Source organism: Rhinolophus sinicus, chromosome X (assembly GCF_036562045.2).
Source record: "Rhinolophus sinicus isolate RSC01 chromosome X, ASM3656204v1, whole genome shotgun sequence".
In the NCBI taxonomy this organism is placed as follows: domain Eukaryota; kingdom Metazoa; phylum Chordata; class Mammalia; order Chiroptera; family Rhinolophidae; genus Rhinolophus; species Rhinolophus sinicus.
Window position 1 is genome coordinate 110384792 of NC_133768.1, and position 21793 is coordinate 110406584.

Sequence of the window (21793 nt, forward strand, 5' to 3'; positions counted from 1 at the left end):
AACTCCCTTCGCCAAATGCTGAGGGAAAGGGGAAGAGGACTATATTTCTGTGTGAATGTTGTAGCTAACCAAGAGTGAACTTGAAATCCATTTTCATTGCAACTCTTCTCAATGGCATGCCTTATGAGGTTCAGCACTTGTGAACATGACTGAGGTCTACTGGTGGACTGCCCTTCTAGTTCATGATCTTGCTTTGTTATGGATCTGAGATGGGAAGGAGAGAGGGGATTGGGTGGAAGTTTTTCCTTATCCTCTGAGATCCTTCTGTTTCATAGGACCGTGTTTGAAGTAGTGGAAATAATAAGAGGCCTGTAGTCAAAATTCTAGACTTTTTCACATGATGGGCTAGCATGCAGGAGAATTGGAGTAGCCGTAACTCCCTTGAACATCTGAAACACTGGCCTTTGACTTCTTTCCCCTTTCATGGTGTCAGCCATGGACCCTCATGTCAACTCTGCATGCCCTGGCTGTGGGACAGAGTGACAACTCAGGGTGATCCCAGTTGTTGAATCCTTCCAGTTCCCAGAGCTTTGTCCCAGGAACCCAAATTTGGAGCCAAGAGCACTCAAGAAAGTCTTGGGCTCCTGGAGCCCAATTTTCATCCTAATGGAGGGGCACTCTTGCTATGGCCAGAGCTGTCATAAAACCGACTGGTGATCCCGATCCACTCCACCCAGAGTCAAGGCACGTGGGCTTACTGGAGAGCCAAGGGTTTGGCGATGAGCATCAGTTAGATACCTCCTGATCCCCAAATGTGTCCAGCTCTTTAATTACACAGATTCAGCCAGGGCAGTCAAATCACCCCATTCCCTTCACCCCACACACACACACTCTCTCTCTCTCTCTCTCTCACACACACACACACACACACACACACACACACACACGCTTTTCCAAATGAAACGCACATTTTACATATATGCGGAGAGGAAAAGCGGGACCAAACTGGTGCCCCTAGCCGCGGATCGGTGCCCAGCCCTCCAGCAGCTGGCTGCCCTCCCTCTCCCCGTCCCCTTCCTCCTCCCCTGGCCGGGCCCCACCCCTGTCTGTCTGAGGCTGGCCAGGGGACGCCTGCAAAGCCCTGAAGGGGCGGGGGGCCGGGTGGCGCGCAGGCTGCGGGGCGGAGGCAAGAGTACGCGCCTTTTTGTGTGCTCCTGGCACCTGCCGGATTGGTTCGGCCGGTGCTGCCGTCGGAGTGGGCGGAGCCAGCCGAACGACCCGCTCAGTGCCCAGTCGCAGCCAGGAGCGGCCGCAGACGGAGCGCACCATCGCAGCTGCCGGGCGCGTCCCAGGGCGCTGAGTCGGGCACAGCTGCCGGGGCTGCTCATCCCACGCTCCCTGCTCCCCTTAGCCTGTCTACTGTTCTCCTTGGAGGCGACTCCTAGCGACCCCGGAGCTCCCCCTCGCCCTGCACTGCCCCTACTCCGTCCCTTTCCCCGCCGGCGGCTGGCCGTTTCTCGTGCCCTCCGGCCCGCAGAGCGCCTCGGTCATGGGCATCCGAGGGATGCTGCGAGCCGCCGTGCTCCTGCTACTCATCAGGACGTGGCTCTCGGAGGGCAACGACGCCAGTCCCATCCCGAAATTCCACTTCGAGGTCTCGTCTCCCGTGCCCGAAGTCGTCCAGAACGTCTTCAACTGGTAAGCGGGCGCCGCCAGGCTGGGCAGGGCGAGGACAGAGGCGAGCGGGCGGCCTCAGGCCTCTTGGACGGAGCGGGCTCGGGGAGACTTGGCCCCGGGCTCGCCGAGCCCTGCTGCTCGGGCCCTACCTGCTGGTACTTGGAGGGGAGTGGGGTAGCAGTGAGGGGTGACTGGTTGGAAGAGCGCTGTGCTAAAGCCCACCTGTTACTGTGGCGCCTGAGAGCTCTGCGGGTGCCCAAAGTGCAGCCAGGGGTGTGGGGGAGAGAATGCCCTCAACCCAGGGTTTGCCATCCATCCCCAGCGATTTGGACCCTGGGCAGCTTCTCCCAGTCACGTCTTTGACACCTGTGGGATTGGGGTGGGGGTGGTACAGGGTGATGAGCAAGTCTCAAAACATAGACAGTAGAGACACCTGTTTGAGTCCGCATTTTAGTCTGTTCCCTGAGGCGCGCGCGTGTGTGTTCGTGCGTGTGCGTGTTGAGCGGTGAGGACCTTTTCCGATGCCATAGATAGAATTATTGAACTAAATCGGAGCCCAGACAGTGCGATCCGTGTCTGTATAACCGTATAACCGGGTGGCCTGAGATAGGTGCGCTTTTGTCTGTGAAAACATTTGAAGATTCAGGTTTTCTTCTGGTTGGTATCAAGTTTCTTCGGGTCTGCATATAACAGAAGAGATGTTAAACAGTCAGCCTTTACATGTAGAGCACACAGAAATGTGTAGTTGTGGTGGCCAGGGAACCTGAGCGCTGGCATATGGGTAATATGTGGTCCTAAACAGGTGGGAGTGTATTGCTTTAATTCGGGAATAATTTATGTGCACACTTTGGAATGATGCAAAATGAAATTTTGTCATTAAAGATGATTGGAAATAATTTTTTAAATGGCAAACCAGAAATGAATACGTATTCAGAAAAGGGGGAGTAGTTGGGCAAGGTTCCAGCAGACAGCTCTGCAATGGCCTCAACCCCAACCCAGCATACCAGACTGCGCTAGTGAACACACACACACACACACACTACAGATTTACAGGGGCTGTCTTCCCCTAGTCATTGTGTCAAAGATTCTAAGAGTAATAGTGATCCCCAGGGGCTGTTCTAATTCACAAGTCCCTCTTGGGGAAAAGAGACCCACTGAAGAGCTAGGTGAATTGGGTGAGCACATTAGAGACTTCTGGAAAGGCCATCTATGCCGAGCTGAGCTGGATCTACTTATATGTGCCCATCCAAGACACGTCTAGGCTAGAAGCACATACTTAGCCAGAGGGATGCCTGCTCTCAGAATATGTCCCTTTGAGGACTGCCCTGAACCCCAAGAATCTGAAATGGTTCGGTTGGGTGAGGATCATAAATCTCTGCTGCATGCGCCATGCTCTCTCTCTGTGTCCTATGCCACATGCCAAGTCTTAAAACAGAGGTGTACAAAAAGAAGGTTTACATAGACGTGACAACTAAATGCCCAGCCCTAGACCAGGTAGGGGAAATGTGACTGAGCTGGAGAATGTAGACTGGATGGCTCAGCTCAGACGGGCCCTGAAGGAAGAAGACTGGCCTTTCCTAGGGCAATCAGGTGCCCTTGGAAGGATTCCCACCAACCCAGAAAGCTGCATCCAAGTGGTGCCCCTTAGGGGGTTGAAGTAATGCATATATGTGAGGGCTGACACCTGCCCACTCCCTCCCCTCTCCACTTCCCCTACTGGCTCCCTTGTTCCCCACCCTCAATCCTGCCTGGTAACCAGGATCCAGTCATTGTGCCCTACCCTCTGGATACAAGCTAAGGAGGGGGAGGGGAAATAGGAGTCTGCGTCACTGCTGCGCTTCTGGCTGACTCACTGTGGGGAGGGAGAGGAGCACGGAGAGACCTCCACATGTATGACTGTACATGTCTGCGTGTGTGCAGAAGGGAAGGCCCTGGCAATTGACACCTGGTGCGCTCTTTGTTTTTGTTCTCTGAGAAGCAATGTGGCACTTACTAATGACTTCTCTGTTTTAGCAAAAATTGTGCAAATGGAGCTGTGGTTCACAAGATTTTGGACAGGGTGCTGTCGCGATATGATGCCCGTCTGAGACCAAATTTTGGAGGTAAGACACGTCCAGACACTAGAAGCCTGTGTATAGGTGGAATAGAGCTGAGATACAATAAGCCAGCCCCATCCAGTAGGCTGACCAGTGGCACTCCCCCGGCTCCACACTTCCACCTCTCCCCTTGGGAGACCTGCAGCGAGCACTCCCAGCCCCCCAACATGCAGGCCTTTAACTCTACCCCTGGAATTTTCCCCATTTCTCTACCTTCTTATGCAGGATGTGTTCTGGCCCCTCCACACTCCTTTACAATGTCACAGAGCGAACCAACAGCTCGCTTCCTGGTGTGGCTAGAAAGGTGCTAACCACAGAAATGGGTATGCCAGACAAAACGCGTGCCATGCTTCTCGGGCTAGAATTTTTCTGCTTCATCTATAGTCACGGTGTTTTACTTGACCACACATTCTGTGCACCCTGGACACTAGCCCTATGCAGCTAGTTCAAAACTAAGGGCGATGTCTTTTCAGTCTTGTTTATTTCACCCACTCCCCCACCAGCTCCCAGGCACTTCTGCCTCTGCCCCCATCCCTAGACCTTCAGCTCCCACCGAGTTCATTTCATTCAATACATTACAGGTAGTGTGATCTTTATAAATCCAGCCTGATCACCTCAGGAACTTTTGATGGTTTTATTTCACTGCCAAATAAAATCCAAATTCCTTAGCCTAGCACTCAGATCTTAACCACAAAGAAACTGAAGCACAAACCTCCCGGAAGCCAATACATAAGTTTCTCCCTATATTGCTGCCTAGCCTCCCGCCCCTTAGAAGGGATAACTGGCCTGATCACAGGGATTTAAGGGACAGGCATCCTACCCTGACCTCACAGAACAGGACACCCAGGAAACCTAGACGAAGGACAGACAAACGGAAGGTGCATTAGAGGTTAGTCACATTTCTGCTCAAAGGAACAGAGAAGGAACTAAAACAAACAAACAAACAGCAGAGTGGTTAACCCAGAGAAAGCCCTCCACTTCCTCCAGGTGGTAGAATTAGCCCCACTCTAAAGGGTTAATCGGTGCTAATGGTTCACATTTGTACATATGAATAGAGGTCTTCGGAATGCATAATGCCTCCAGGAATACATAATGCCTCCACGGAAAGGGCACAAAGCTATGCTGCGGACTTGCCCAGGTGGTAGACCAGTGGGGGGTGCTGTGATTGGCTTGGGGAGTCGCCCTGAAAACCAAGTTTGTCGCCCGGACTAAGCTTTGCTACTGTTGCTCCTTCTGAGTGTGAGGGCAGATGGCGCATCTCCAGGATCCAAGGTGAGTATGCACCGAGATGGGAAGCAGAAATGGAGAGGGTGGAAGACAGGCTCTTTCAATATGGGAATTCAGGTGTTAGGGCACAGCCAGCACCCCATTGCATGACACCGGTTTTGGATCAGTTGCACCAAGCACCAGTGGGTGTCAAGGGAGTAGCTACTACATTTTCTCCTTTCCTCGTTCTCTTGTTTCTTAGCAAAGGCTGACCAACAGCCATTTAAGTACACCAAGCACATTCTCTCCACTGTTTCAAGATGCCATCTCTGCAGGCGCCCAGGACTAGGGGCGGGGGGCGAGCAGGGGCAAGGACCAACCTTTGGGGATTGTCAGGTGTCACTGGTTCACAATATCTCCAAGGCACCTCACCACCATCCTTTGAGGTAATTCAGATTTGTTTACACCTGATGCCTAGCCTCTTGGTTACACTAAGCATTATGGGCATGCAGACCTGGTGCTTATGAAAAAAGATGGGTCCTTGATTTCCACATTCACTCACATTCACATACTCCCACAGGAACATGTTTGCACACAAACAGGCTTGTGCATGCACTCACACATGAACATGTTCACACACAAAACACATCCACAGAGATGAAGGTGGGAGAATGAGGACACTGCAGGCTCTAAGTCTGAGGCTGTTGTATTGTGGAGGGAAAGCAATCAGTGGGATAGCTGGGCCAGGGGGTTCAGGGTTGGGGGAGCCCAGGACTCCCAGGAAGGCCTCCCACTAGACACACAGTCAGATTCCCCTCTGTGTCTGAGGTGAAGTAGATTTTCAAGGCTACACACACACACACACACACACACCCCATGAAGAGGGATGTACCTAACAGTGGTCAGGTTCAAAGGGGAGCCTTATTCCTTGAGAAGAGGGGGAGGAGGAGGAAGAGCCAGGGAAAGTTAACAAAACTGCTTCTTTCTGGGCAAGAGAAGTGGACTCCACAGTGTTGCAAAAGGCAGGTCCCTGAGGACTTCCTGTAGCCCAGGACCTGGCATGACATAGGTGTGGAGTGAAGGAATGGCTGGGCCATCCTCATCATTCCTTTCTTTATTTGTCTTCTTCTGCTATTCTAATGGATTCTAGGGAGGAAGAGGAGTTGGTGCAACAAAGTTTCCCAGCGAGAGAGAAGTGGCTACCCTCTCTCAGTATTCCTGCCTTTCTGAGCCCATCAGGAGGGACAGTGAAGGGTTATGGGGCTGAGGCCATCACCCCAGTGACAGCATTTAGGGATCTTATCTGGAAGATTCTTGCTCCTCTTTTAGGGATGTAGGATACCTTAGCTAAGCCCTCATACTGACCACTGCTAGCACATAAAGTGTCCCCTCTAGGTGGATAAATTAGAAAAAGGTACCAGGGCCTCTTCCTCCAGGCTACATCCCTGAGCCAGGACTCGTGGCTTGGTGACTACATTTCAGCTCCCACTTGCCCTTTCAACTGGGAACCTATGGACAGAACTACACTCTGGTCCTTTAGTGTTTGGGGCCCCAGGATTCTGCTGTAAGGGACAGGTTGCCTCAGTGGCATGGCGTGCTCTAGGACAAGAAGTCTAACAGTGCAGTGAGGTGGTGGGGGAATGGCTGGCTGGCCTCTCCGGGGCTTGTTGCCTGCCTAACACAGCTTCCATCCTCCAAAGGCATGTGGGGAGCCTGAAAGACTGTAATAAAGAACTACATTTCTAGAAACTCCTGTCACTACATAGCACTTTGCTGGGGATCATTCACAATAGCCCTGAATGTTGGAGTCTGGGCTATACCTTCACACAGAGGTCCATTTACTTCTCAGCTGCTATTCATACACTGATTCCCAATAGCACTTTGCTTTTTGAAGCACTGGGATGGGAATAACACATTTTCCGCTTTGCAGCTCAGCTTCTGGGCAATCAGCCTTCAGTGAAGCCAGTAGGCTGAATTGCAAGCGTCATGCGTGTTTCCATAGCAGCGGTGTGATGTAATACACATAGAATAAAGGCTTAACTGTGGGGATGGCTGGAGGCAGCTTTGAGCCAATGAGGCAACAATAAAAACTTATTTTTCCACAGCACCTTATAGTTTACTACATATTTTCACATCCCTGCTCACATATGAGGGGGCAGCGCTACCACCTAGGCCTGAAAAAGAAAGCCAGGAGGCAGGAACACACACACACACATTCAATCACACACACATATTAATACACAAACACTTTTCATTCATGTACTAACTCACATGAACACACTCACGAATTCACTCCCATACATATACACACCGCCATATACTCACTTGCACATGCTCACACATTTATACACACAAACCTGCTCACACATCACATATACACATGCACATGTCCACACATCCACTCACACACAAACATGCTCACATATACACAAATTCACTTATGCACCTGCTTGCACATTCACACACATGAACATATGAATTCACTCAAACACGAGCATGTTCATGCACACAAACACGTCCACGTATTTGCCAATTCACACAAACACACTCACCCATGAACGTGGTCGCTCATTAACACATAGACACCTGCACGCACAAACACACTCACACATTAACATGCTTACACGTTCACTCATAGCTGCACAGTGACACACAGTCACATATTCATACAATGAACATGCTCACTCATACAGAGGCAGTCACACACTCATAAGTTCACTTACATTCCCATTCACTCACACAAATACACACGGACACATTCCATCATGCCTGCTCACACACAGACGCATGTAAACATGCTTAGACACATGAACACACAGACACATTGAGTCGGCACTCCAACCTACTTACATACACGCATAAACACAACAGCCTTGCACGCACAAACGTGACCGTGTACTCACTCACGCATGGACATGCTGACAAGTGCACTAACACAGGAACAGGCTCCCACAGACCACCTTCGTGTGCATTCCCACACAGTACATTCAAACGCACGCATATGCTCACACATGCATTCACCCAGAAATGCGCTCAGACATTCACTGGCTCATCAACACACTCAGATACCTCCACTCACACATCCACAGGAACACCCGTGCACTCATCCGTATGGACATGCTCACACATTCACTCCTTCAGAAACATTGAAATATTTAATATTTAAACATACATGCACGTAAATATCTTCACATCCCTTCACATGTACGTGGCCACACATTCACGCACATACAAACATGCTCTCATACATGAAAACACAAATTCACTCACACATGAATGCATTCATACATTCACTTCCACACACCAACATGCCTACTTGCTTGCATGTGCTTTCATGTATTCACATGCAATGTATGCAAGCACACAACATGTTCACACATTCACTGACATGTGAATACACATACTCATATACACAGACATGCTCACATAGACACACCTTCCCACACAACATGCCTACATACACGTCCAAGCACACACATTTGCTCCCACAAAACACACTCAAGCACACAATCATACTCAGGCATTCTCTCACACACACATGCTCACACACACTAATGTGCACAGCTCACGTTTATTCCCACAAAGACATTCACTCACACATGGGCACACTCATATGCGCTCACACAAATATGCTCATACACACCACAAATCTTAGCTCTTTTGGGGGGGCTCATTGCTCCTCAGTTTCTATCAGGGAAACATTTATAAGAAGAGTGATTCATCATCTTATTTTCTCTTGATTTTGCCCCAACTCCTTCCTTTCAGTGTATCACGGGCTAGGCACTGCTCTAAGTACTTGGCCTGCATTAGCGATGAGATCAGGGCTCTAATGATCCCATTTTACCCGTGAGGCAACTAAGACTCAGAGAGGTTAGGTAACTTATTCAAGGTCACACAGCTAGTTCAAAATGAGGTTCAGACCCAGGCAGTCTGGCTCCTGAGTCCACACTCGTCCTCTTTATCCTACTCTGCATGTAATAGTGTCTTCCTGTATTGTAGGTGCCCCTGTGCCAGTGGGAGTATCTATGTATATCTCCAGTATTGAAAAGATCTCAGAAACGACTATGGTAAGTGTGTCGGCTCCAGCCATGAAGCTGAGGGCAAGGTACATGGGACAAGGTCATAAGCCCACTCCAGTTGTTCTGACCTGCAACAGAACCCACATGGGTGAACACAGTAGGTTTTGGAAACCACAGCCACCTGGAATAAAAAATAAAGAAATCCAGATGGATTCTGAACCTAAAAGTGAAAGGCTTATGAAGTTTTTTAAACATAATAAGATAGTGTCTTTGCACCTTTATGGTAGCTAAGGCCTTCTTTAAAAAGAAACAGAAAACACAAACCATGAAAATAAATACTGGTAACCAACTATGTGAAAATTCTGTGTAGCCAAAACTTCTGGAACTTCTGTTTTGCAAAACAAACAAAACCAGTGTAACAAGTGCAAAAGGATAAGTCAAAGTGAACTAAGATATTGAAAATATACATAATTCCTGTGAATTAATAAGAATATTTAACAACCCATAAAAATGATCAGAAAATTTGAACAGGAACTTCACTGTTGTGAAGAAAACCAAGTAGCAGATAAACGTGTGAAAAGATGCTTGACTGGATTATTAATCGGTAAAATGCAAAATAAGACCACGATGGGAACCGATTACATACCCACCACATCGGCAAAAATCCAAAGTCAGACAATGCCAGTGTTGGCAAGGCAGGGGCATTGGAAATTCTCATCTGCTCTTGGCAGGGGTGTAAAGCGGAACATTTGCATCATAGTTTTTATTTCATCGTGATTTTGGTATTTATGGTGTATCCACACAATAATATGCATAATATATCCATATGCAGGAAGATTATCCAATATGCAAGCAAAGCAAGTGAACAAATTTTAATTACACACATCAACCCGAAAGAATATCACAAATACAATGTTGAGTGAAGGAAGAAAATTATGAATACATACAGTGTGATGCCATTCGGAAAAAAAAAAATCTTAAAATAGGTCCAACTAAGCAATGTGTTTCCTAGAAATACATACACAGGCAATAAAACTCTAACAAAAAGTAAGGGCATTATCATTTAAATCTAAGACAAAGCTTACTGCAGGGAAGTGTGGGAAACAGGTTCTGGAAGGGACACTTTGAAGTTTGAAAGTTACTGATAGTTCTATTTCTTAACCTGGATTTTAATTACACAAGGTTCATTTCATTGTTCTTAACATTTAACATTCTTACATATGTTTCATTACTCATCTATGTTTATAATGTATTTTGCACACCTGCATACACACACGCACTCTCTGAGGACAGAGAGTTGTCCAGCTGGACAATGTCGCTTATATTTGGGATTTGTCTTGCTCTCCCCAGGACTACACAATCACGATGTTTTTTCATCAGACCTGGAAAGATCCACGTTTAGCATACTATGAGACCAACCTGAACCTGACTCTGGACTATCGCATGCTTGAGAAGTTGTGGGTCCCCGACTGCTACTTTCTAAATAGCAAGGATGGTTTCGTGCATGATGTGACCGTGGAAAATCGCATGTTTCAGCTTCAGCCAGATGGAACGGTGCGATATGGCATCCGGTGAGTTTCCCAGGGGCTAGAGGCTGTCCTGGCAGGCTTCCTTCTTCCCACCGAGTATCCGAGGAACGCACTCTAACGGACACATAGAGGATCCCATTGCTTTTCAGATTTGTCTTCATTGCCCCATCACTCACCCCACCCAGTTTCCCACAGCCATCCTTGGCTGTCCTATCCCCATACCTTGGCTTCTGCTTCTGTCTGGAATGGCCCTTTCCATGAGTCTAAACCTTGGCCATCTTTCAATCCCTAAAGCAGATGCTCTCTTTGTCAAGAAATTCTCCTTGATTCTCTCAACTGGAAGGTCTCTCCCTCCGCCTTACCATTGTATACACGTTGTCATTTCTCTTTGGGTCTTTTTTCTTCCATTCAGTGAGGGAGGGAGACATAAATGCTGAAGCCCATGCAGTGAGGGAGGGGGACCGATCTCTGCCATTGGTCATTTGCATCATATAGGGGCCCAGGGGTGTGCAGTATGCGTCTGTCATCTGTGGCTCTGGACGCACAGAATATGTGCATGCTGGAACTCCTCACTGCTCTATTTACAACAGCAGACGCCACCAAGGCTTGCTTTGCAGCATCACCTCTTACTACAAACCGCCCCTTAAGACCAGTGCAAGATATAAATTTCGCTCATGAAATTTATCTAAGAGGTAGCTGCCAGGGTTCAGTGCGATCTCAGGGTCTCTCTCTCTCTCTAGGGTGGTCCTGCTCTGTCCCTTGTTTTCTTCTTTCTCCATCCACTTTCCCAGGGACCAAGGCACTGGGCTCAGAGAACAACAAAGCTTGCAGGGAACAGGAGCCTGGTCACACTTGTTTCATTTAAGGGGGCGTCAGCTGATGAGTGCTGCATGGAGGATTCATAGGAGGGAGAACAACACACACACACACACACACACACACACACACACACACACACACCCTACCCACTGTGCAGATGGAAATCACTTCAAGGGTTGAAAGGGACCAGGCTAGAGTTAGTAGCTGGGAAGGACAGGATAAGGGGTGGGGCAGAGCCTCCCAGCTGAGGCTGCAGAGAGCTTTTGGAGTTATCCTCTTGACCTTTGGTCACTTCTCCCACTTCCCCAGCTTCTCCAAGACCTCTCCTCAGATTCCTCTCACAGAACCAACACATGGCAGCTTGACGCCCCTGCCCAACACTCCGTTGCCCACCTCAGAGGTGTTAATCCCTCCTATCTATTTATACCCACAGGCATTTTGCTAGGTGTCAGTACCCTCATAGGCAGGTACACAGAGATGAGAGTGCTGTGGGGTGGAAGCAGCTCCCATGGCCAAAGGTGGGCCTGGACCACTGCTCACATCCATACCTGAGCACCCCTTTCTGTCTCTGCTTTCAGTTTCCTCAAGAGCCCTTCCTGTTCTGACACCCTGAGGTTTCCTGACATGGCACGTGTGTTATTTGTTTAAGTCCTGCCAGATCTCTTGGTTTCTTTGTCACATACAATTTCCCTTTCTCCTCCCTACACAACTGCTATTCAGTTTTCCTCTGGGAAGGAAAGAAGGGAAGAAAGAAGAGAGTGAGGGTGAGAAGGAGGGCCCAGCTGTAGTAAGGCAGTATGGGAAGGTATTGGATGGGTCACTCCTTGGGGTACCTCCCCCTCCCCAGCCCTGCAGTGTTCTCAGGAATGGTTGTTTGCCTGGGCTTGACTCATTTTTTCCTTTCTTTTGCTTTTCCTTTGTAGACTCACCACCACAGCAGCTTGTTCTATGAATCTGGACAGTTTCCCTATGGACAAGCAGACTTGCAAGCTGGAGGTGGAGAGCTGTACGTCTGTCTCCCATGACCCCTTCTTCCCTGCCCTGGGTTGTAGCCATCAGAAAACCAAAGGCAGACTTGACAGTGAGAGGGATGGCATATCTCCCCTACTCCCTCCCTCCCCCTTTCTCTCTCCCCTTGATAGACAGACAGACAGACAGATAGATACATGGCATCTGGGAGAAGATGGCCTTGAGGTGTAAATAGTCCCACAGGACTATTTTACCTTGCTCTGGGAAATTGTGCACAAGGTCGTGGTGGGAACATATCTCTTTGCTGTGCTTTCCTTCCTGGCTAAGGAACTCCAAACTGAGAGTTCTCTTTCCAAGTGCCCCCATGCTCAGGCTCAGCAAAACACAAAGGAACCCCCAAAAGTGCAGGTTCTAAGCATCGTTTGGATCCCACAGACTGCCCTGGTGTGAAATCTGCCAATGCCTGATTTCTGAGACTGACTGCCGCGGTTTCTCTCCATCTCCCAGATGGCTACACGGTTGATGACATCGTGTTATACTGGGAAGGCAACGGGAGTGCCATCCAGGGCACTGACAAGCTGCGCATCCCTCAGTTCAGCTTCCTGGGAAAGACGTTGACTAGCAAACAGGTGCCTTTGTACACAGGTAGGTTTGCCCCCTTCTTTGTCTCCTGTCTGTTGTCTCTTGTACCCTGGTAAACTCCTGAGAACCTCTGCCTTGGACCTCTACACACTCTGTGTTGCCTCCTTTCGCATTTCCTTCTGGTTCTGGAACCTTCCAAAACCCCTTTCAGAAGTCCCAATGGCTTACTCTGCAAATAAGGATATGGGTGTGGGAGCACTTGGCCAGGTTTAACGCTCATCAGGTGTAAAAGATTCATGCTCTTGTTGAGGAAAAAAAAAGCCTCTCGGGGCCAGCCCCTCACCCTCCATCTGTTTACAGCTTTGAAATATCTCATGTTCCTCACATTTCAAAACTTCACTTGACATGGGGCAAGGAAGGAAGGAAGGAGGAAGAGCAGACTTGCTGTGCCCTATGAGCCTACTGACACATGCCATTGTCCCTGGTCTTCAGGCAGCAAATGGGGTCAGGTCTGCAGACTGTCCAGGCTGAACCATTAGATGCTGAACTGTCCGTCCGTTTCCCCTCCTCCATCCTGAACTTCACCCTGAAAATCCCCTAGCCCTGCCACCCTGATACCAGTATGTCTCCTTGCCAGGTTCCTATGAGCGCCTGATCCTGAAGTTCCTGGTCCAGAGGGAAATTATCAGCTACCTTGTGCAGGTCTATTGGCCTACTGTCCTCACCACTTCCACCTCTTGGATATCATTTTGGATGAACCATGAATTCTCTGTTGCGAGGGTGACAGTCGGTAGGTCCTTCCCCAACCCTCCCCCATCCCACAGAGGGACTTGGGTCATCTTCCTCAGAAAAAAAGTTAAGAGTAAAGGAAGAGTACTGGGAGGAGTGTGTGACTACACAGGCAAGCAAACAAAATGGAGCCTTCTCGACAAGCATTTGTATAGGCATTCAGCCAATCCCTAGCAGACAGACCTGTTGGAGACAGGTGTGAAAAAAAATCAGGGATGGGATCTTTGTATGTTAGGCCCAAAGTACCAGAATTTATTCTTTTCTGGATATGTAAATGAATGGAGAAGTCATACGTATAGATCAGAAATGCAATACAACAAACATTGATTAAATAACATCTCAGAATACCCTACTAGGCAGCAGAGGACTTCAGAGGAGCTGCCCTCGCTGAATATCTAGTGTAATGCTGAGACAGATGCCATTGGAGTCCGGAAAAGGAAGTGACCCAGGTCTTGTTAGCTAGCATCACACCAAGCAAGTGTTGCACGAACTGGGTTTTGAAGACTTGTAGGAGGCAGAGTCACAAGACTTGGCATTCCCTAAAAGAGGAAATAGCTTGATGGAAGGCACAAGGGCCCTAGAGGGGGAGGAGGGAGCTAAATCACAGGGTGCTTGAAGTAGGAGCTGGGGAAGTGGGGAAAGTAGCAGAAAGTAGCTGGGATGACTTGGGAAGACCTTAAAAGTTCCACTTTAAGCAGTTGGAACTTCATGTCTAAGCAATGGGAGTATCACAGGTTTTTGAGCAGTACCAAGGAGGGGCCTAAGAAAACAGCTCCTACGTTCATTTGGCCTCACCCTGAAGAATGCAGTGTATCTCGGATCCAGGTCTGGTTTCTCCTTCACCGTCTTTGGGGCAGACTCCTCAGCCTCCTTTAGGAGCATGTGCTACACTAACCCTTTATATTTGTGTAATATTTTAGGGCTCACAAAACCTTCCTAGAGACATGACTTCATTTAGTATTGAGGTACTAAAGGAAAGCCGACGGAGTAGAAGGCAAAGGGGAAAGAGCCGTTATAGGGCAAAATGGGGCTGGAGATCTAAATCACTGCGAAACCCTCGCTGGAGATTTTGGACTTGATCCTAAGTGCGATAGGAAGTCGCTGAACCATTGAAGCACAGGCTGGGTGTACAGATGGGGGAGGAGGAACAAAGAGAGCAGAGACCCCAGTCCTAGAAAGCTGAAGGCCTTTTGCTGAGGGCTCTCCCCACCACAGAGATGGCTCCCTTCCTGTAGGATGTGGGCCCAGTGGCTTGTCAAGAACTGCAGCTACCTGAGGAGGCTAACCTTGTGCCATGTTTGTAGGTCTGACTTCAATGCTCATCCTGAACACCATCAACTCACATCTGCAGGAAAAACTCCCCCATCTTTCCTGTATCAAGGCCATTGACATCTATATGGTTGTATGCTTCTTCTTCGTGTTCCTGTCCTTGCTGGAATATGTCTGCATCAACTATCTTTTCTACAACCGAAGAGGATCCCAGCGCCTTTACAGGCAACGCAGGAGAGCCCGAAGAATCATGGCCCGCTATCGTTACCGGGAATTGGTGCACCAGGTTTGTCTTTTTGACTGACAGTCAGCTTTCCCTCAGTACCCCTTCGCCCTAAGCATGGCCCTTGACGCTTTCACATTTTTTAGTGGTTCCTTTAACACACACACACACACACACACACACACACACACACACCCCAGATAATAAAGAAGTAAACTTTATCATCACTCCCCTATAGGTTGTTGTTGTCCAAGGTCACAAGGCTAGTAAGTGGCAGAGCTAGATTTTCCCCAGACCTTTGGCTTTCAAATCCAGTCCACTTAGCATGCTTCCAAGGGCAGGCGATGGAGCCAGGGGGAAAGGGAGCATAGGAAGGCTAAACAGAAGAGACAGACACCAGAGAGTCTGGCCTACGCCTCATTCCTTTGCTCTTCCAACTCCCAAAGCCATGCTGAGGCTTTTCATGGTGGTGGTACATTCATGGCCAGCAACCCCTCCCTCCTTCACAGGGAGCCCAAACCCACCTGCCTGAGGAGGCGTTGCCTCTGTCTGCCACACAGCACTCCAGAGGGAGCAGCTGCCCCAGGGACACACAGGCTTGGCGGCCACCAGGGACTTCCCTTACATGCTAACAGCCTCTCGGTCCCATTCCTTAGTCCCTTGCCCACCAGAGACCCCAGGAAGAGGTGATTCTGTTAGTGAAAGAGACCAACAAGCACATTACAAGTGCCGATGAGGAAGGCCCCCTCCGTCCTCCCTCCCTGAAAGTGCTTCTTCATGTAGGGTTTGAGTCTGTTGATTTCATGAGTCTATCCACTGTCTCCTCAAAGATTGACCGGGTTAACATCGAACATGATGGTGGCTCTCCTCCCTCCAGACCAGCACGGGCCCGCCTGGCGAGCTCAGAAAGCCTCGGGTCTTTGACCACTGTCTCAAAGCAGGCCCCACTGGCCACCTCAGAAAGCCTCAGCTCACTGTCTACCCTCTCGGACCAGTCCTGCCTGCCCAGTGAAGAAGGCCTCAATGACCTCTCGTCCACCTCGCGGAATATCGTGCACAACTATGACATTAACTTTAATGATTTCGATACTGATGACAGCGTTACTACTGCTGAAATCCACCATAGTGCCGAGGACCAGGGCTGTGCTGAGACCCGTGACCCAGAAGACACTGAAGAGACTGCCAGCGTGAATGACAGCCATGACCATGGCCCCAGAGGGAGGCATCTGTTCGTCCGTGGCCAGAGGTACGTGCAAGAAGCAAGCTGTGTCCCTCCAAGCCTCGATGAGTTCTTTAGAGTTCCTAAGAACCAAGTTCAGCGCAACCACCCTGCGCTGGAGGAGCAAGTCCAGCGCGATGTTGACACTCCCTGCAGCCATGATGATGACGATGACACTATCTGCAGCCGGGATGACGATGACACTACCTGCAGCTGTGATGGTGACAACGACACTATCTGCAGCAATGATGGTGACAGTTTCGTGGGCTTCGATCAAGACAAGGACAGCGACTCAGAATCTGACGACAGTTGTCCCCCGAGCCCTGGGTACTCCTGTGGTAAAAGGTTTTCCCAGAAGCTCTTTGACCCTGACTACGTCCCTAAGATTGACAAGTGGTCCCGGGTCCTCTTCCCTCTGGCCTTTGTGGTGTTCAACATCGTTTACTGGGTGTACCATACCAATTAGTCCCGTATTGCCCCAGAGTAGCAGGCACGCTGTGCTGTGCTCCTTTCACAGTTTCTTTTGTTTTCATTTTGACTTCTTTTCTTTGTTCATGTTAGTTTTGGGTCTTTGGGCAGTCGAATCAGTTCTACCCTTTTCTTTGGAAACTCCAGGTGGGGAGTAGTTGGAAAGGATGTGTTCTGGCTCGAAGGAAAAGGACTGAGGAGGAGTTGGAGGTAAATAGCTCATTGATTTTCCTTTTCTGCTAGAAGACAACACCTTTTCAAAAAACTTCTCACAGCTAATAAGCACAGAAAAGCCCCTGGAAATGTTGAAAGGATCTAGAGGAACCAGGATGAGGGACAAAGGAAGGAGCCGAGCCCTGCACACAAGCATTTCTGGGGAGTTTTCTGTCCCCCTGAGGTGTTGAATTTTCCTTTTCATTGCTTTTTTTTTCCTCCTAGGGATTATGGTCCTTGCCCACCTGCAAGGTCGGACTTGGAAGTGCAGGGGACTGACCCTAGGGAACTTGAGGAATTTTGAAAGTGCCTTTTCCCCCACTATTTGTTCTATTGTATTTTGAGTGTGGTATTGTGGCCCACTCAAGGGTTGGGCATGGAATGTAGGTGGATGGTTAGGGGTGCTGAGTGAGACGTCAGGGCAAGTGAGAGAGCAGGTTTCCAACAGGAGCTTGCAGGGGTGGGGGTGAATGATGTCGGGTTGGAGATTACCGAAGTTGAGCTGGCATTTTTGGAGGGATTGGAACTTCTCTTGTACATATTTCTGCTTCACAATGCTTGACCATAGGGACTCAATACATCTGTCTGGGTCAGATGCTGAGTTGACCAGTAGTCACAGAGCAAGCACTTGGTGAACGAAGACTACCATCTGATTTAGAATAGCAGATGAACAACTGTTGTAAATCTGTATACTAATCCTTTCTATTTGTCTAGTGCATAGCGTCAACTAGGTCACCGACCCATCACATCGTCAAACCCTCACAGGAGCTCTGTGAACCATGGAAGGCAAAGCACATTGTCCCCGTTGTTCTGAGGGGAAAACAATGGAGCTTGAGGACATGCAGCCAGTGAGTAGTAGAGCCACCCCCACTTGCTCTTCCTTCTTCTTGTCCTCTTAACTCTGTCAACTGAGACGCTCGCCTTTCACCTCTCCCTGTTATAAAATGGGGTGCTCCATCAGGTTCTGCTTATCTGCCAGGCACCAGACCTCATTCTAAAGCACCGGGAGCATGTCTGCAGATGGAGGCCGGTGAGTGACCAGTGTGAACCGAACAGATGCAACATGGGCACTGCCCAGCCAGTGAGGCTCTGAAGGGAAGTAGAAAGGAGCTTGTGCTCCAACTTGCCAAGCAGTTCCACGTCACTGATGGAGGCCATGGGACAACAAGACTTGCCAAGCACTCAGCCTATATGCCTCCACCCTCCCTAGGCAGCCTCCCCTACAGCCCCTCAGCCACCTACCCTTTAACGGTGTTTCCACATGTGTGTTTCTGCGTATACTTGGGTGTGTGTGTTCATCAAGGTAGTTCTCTGTGCACATACAACTATTTGAGAAGCTGGATGTTTATTGGTGTAAATCTATATTGGTGTGTATAAGTGTACATGTAACAACGTGTGGATGCATATATGTATGTGTGCACCCCTTGTGACTTATGTGTGTGCACACATAGGTGTAATTCTGTATATGCGTATAACTGCATACCTATGTTTATTTCCCTGATTTGAATGGACGTGAAAGGAAATACACCTGAAAGCATATGTATTCCCTGTTGGTGGCTCTTGTAGAACCACCAGAATACCCTTGACCTGTTCCCACATAAGGGGGCCCCCATTTGGCCAGCTTGATTAACTGACTGTTTCTTTCCAATTCCTGTTTCAGGGAGAAGCATCTCCCGGTCCCCATCCACTCCTCTTTTCCTCTCTCCACCCATCTACTGGATAAAAGACACACTAAAAAGTGAATGTAGTCCTAGAGTGCTAGGAAGTGATAATTTAGTGCCTTGAAGTAGGAAGTTCTCAATTGTGGGATAGGCTGGGACCGCAGAGCATTTTGCTTTGTCCTGGAAGGACATGTTTGGGATGCCTTGAAGATGCATTGAGAACAGAAACGTAATACAGAGAGCTAAAGAACTGGAGACATGGTTGTATGTAGCCTTTATAATTCATCCCTTCATTCCAGTCACCTTGTAAGCCTGGCCTTGGAGGCAGCCCCAAGCAGGTGGGTGATGGGAGGAAATGGCCCAGGGAATCGGCTGCTAGCAGCTGGATGCAGTGAACCAAAGGTGCCTGGGAGGTGGCTGCAGGCATGGACTGTGGTGGTGGGCCCGATCGGGGCAGGGGCAACTTAGTAGCCATCCTGGGATGGCTGTTGGCTGAACTTCAGCCTTGGAGCTGGAACTCCCTCTTTCCACCTCCTCCAGGGAAAGAGATAGTCAGAGGGGTAAGAGGGCTGGTGAAGAAGAGAAGTGCAAAGGAGCCCTCGGGACTGACTGCCTGGACCAGCCCAGCTTGCCATCTCTCCTCTTCTTTTCTATACACGTAGTATATAAATATAGCCTTCTACACATACACACCCACGGAGACCTTCACAGTCACACATACATGGATACACATTGGGCTCTCACTCTCAGCAGTATATACGTTCACAAGCACAACCATATGCATTTATTCTCGTATTTGCACACACATGCACACACAAATTTGTAAGACAGGTACAAACAAGAAAGTTGCCTCTGGAATGTCTAAGATTGCCTCTTTCTAGGTGGACACCCTTTCACAGAGAGATCCAGATTGGGGGGAGAGAAATAACCCCACATCTAAAGCTCCCTTCAGGGCTATGGAAAGGCTTCAACATTGGTTGGTTGGTTTGGATTGGGGCTTCCAGGACCCTGGAGAGCCTTTGAGCCCCGTGGGAGGCAATCAGTTCATTTGGGGTGAGGTCATACAGACAGACTGGAGCAGTGAGGAAGCGCAAAGAGGCCAATTGTAAATATATCTATAGATCCATGTAGCTAGAAATAACATTATACCTTAAAAAGGTATAATTGCCCTATTGTGCTGCAATGAGAGCAGTTGAACTCGACTGCGACTCACTATGTGAGGTTGTGTCAAGGTGAGGTGGAGGTTTGGCAATGACACCTTTTCAGAAACTTGAACCTTCTGAGTTTGCCATGGACTTGGTCATGTGAGTCTGAAAATTGCCAGATCTCCCCTTGTCATGTCCTATGTGTGTTTTGTAATCAGCATCATCATTGAGCGCCATCCTCAGCTGTCCCCAGCCTTGCAGGGACACCTTCCTAAAACTGGCTGCCTACATCCCCTCCCACTCCTCACCTCACACCAAGTCACTCTGGAAGTACAGAGCATCTAACAGGGCACTTCTGGGGTTCAGGCCATGGAGCCTTTCTCAGCCCCAGCCAATCAGAGAATGCTTGTGATAAATAACTTGGAGCTTGGCCAATGGGAAGGAGCCTGCCAAGTCTGGGATGGAGCCACCCCCACTTGACTCCTCTACACACCTTCCCTTTCTTTTCCTCACATGGGCTATCATATTAACTTTTCCCCTCGAATCCCTTCTCTGTCACCACCATGGGAAAGACATCCTGTGTCTCTCCAAAGTGTCGTTTTGTTGTGAGGATGTCACACGTTTCCTACCAAGTTCTTGCCCATTCCATCTGCCACTGTGGGGTGCCTTTGCAGAGATAACAGACAATCTGCTGGGTCTTACCAGAGCTTTTCAAATGTATTCTTACAGTACATGTCATCTTGTTAATAGCAAGGCTGCAAAGTCTGCATATTTAGAGATGTGTTGCTGAGACTGTGGCCATTCCTTATTCTGTACATAAAAAAGCTAACCCTCTGAGCTATTAACTAATGAATGCATTTGCTAAGCTATCCACCTGCATGGTTCCCTACTGTGGTGCTGAGTATCGAAGGAAATCGTGACTTGTCCTACCAAGTGCGGTTGTGTTTGTTGTATAGTGTCCTGTGATCAATATGAAATCTCTATTACTAGTGTTGGGTTTTCGGGGTAGGGAGGGGGAGGGTGTTACAGTGTCTCCCTCATATACTTCAATTATGAAATAGCCCCAGTTGGTCAGGGTCATCTCTGTTGACTCAACATCTTGCCAGACTGGCTGTGTTCCCGGGGTCAGCAGTCATCAGCACAACTGAAGGTGCCGAGGTGTATTGCCACTAGCCGCCGTGCCAGGGAATTTTTCAGAAGGCAGCCAAGGCAGATGAAAGACGGTAAAACCACACACACATGCAGGTCTTCAGGAGTGGTGCTGGGTCCAGATAGTGGAAACCAAGAAAGGAAACGGACCAAGACCCACGTGCCCTGGATGGCCTGACCAGTGAAAGGACAGAGCAACAGAGACCCCGCCCCCCCAAGACACCTGGTGCCCTCTTTGTCCTTATTAAATGTACATTTTTTAATGAAAAAGACCTTGAGCAGTTCTGACTTCAAAAAAGGATAACATGAAGAAACAAAACGACGCTTCTGAAAAGTATGCTGAAATAAAGGTTTGTAAATAGGCCAGAGGAAAAAATAAATGTATATGTAATGGCAAATATGCGTACTGGTCATGGTGGTTTCTCTGTTGATGGGAGGGAGCTTTATCTGGGCCCAGGAAGCCTCTGGCTTCCACTGCTCACCTTTGCCCTCCCCCAGCACTGTGCATTATCCTCCTAGTACCCGGGGACATTTGAATCCGCGGTTTTCAAATGGAAGGGAAATAGTAACATCACAGTTGAAATTAGTTTACACTTTTGCACAAGCCATTCTAATCATTTGAAACAAAAGTTTTAAAACATGGCAAGCCATTGTGGCGCCAAAGTACAATATGAACTCTTATTTCCATTTGGGGGGAGGTCTTCATAAAGAACATTTTTTAAAATCTCCTTTGCCAATGTGGACACGCAGAATAGAGGGCAAGAAAGCCCTGTGCGGGTGGGAAGAGGGCATCATGCTCGGCTTTTCAAAAGTTTGCAGA

At 48.8% G+C, this 21793-nt stretch overlaps 1 protein-coding gene across 1 annotated transcript; it reads left to right on the forward strand.

Moving 5' to 3' along the window:
• The first annotated feature begins 1235 nt into the window (after nt 1–1235).
• Nucleotides 1236–21375, forward strand: GABRQ (gamma-aminobutyric acid type A receptor subunit theta). Its single transcript, XM_019711253.2, has 9 exons — nt 1236–1638; nt 3631–3719; nt 8919–8986; nt 10289–10509; nt 12210–12292; nt 12763–12900; nt 13475–13627; nt 14931–15181; nt 15949–21375. Exons 1-9 carry the CDS (start codon nt 1490–1492, stop codon nt 16801–16803), a joined length of 2007 nt encoding a protein of 668 aa, XP_019566812.1. The 5' UTR covers nt 1236–1489; the 3' UTR covers nt 16804–21375.
• The last annotated feature ends 418 nt before the right edge of the window (nt 21376–21793 follow it).

Excerpts from the sequence above, each read along its gene's own strand:
- GABRQ (XM_019711253.2), top strand. The coding sequence starts at position 1,490 with ATGGGCATCCGAGGGATGCTGCGAGCCGCCGTGCTCCTGCTACTCATC. Across the intron at positions 10,510-12,209 it reads ACGGTGCGATATGGCATCCG|ACTCACCACCACAGCAGCTT; the intron begins GTGAGTTTCCCA and ends TTTCCTTTGTAG. Across the intron at positions 15,182-15,948 it reads ACCGGGAATTGGTGCACCAG|ATTGACCGGGTTAACATCGA; the intron begins GTTTGTCTTTTT and ends GTCTCCTCAAAG.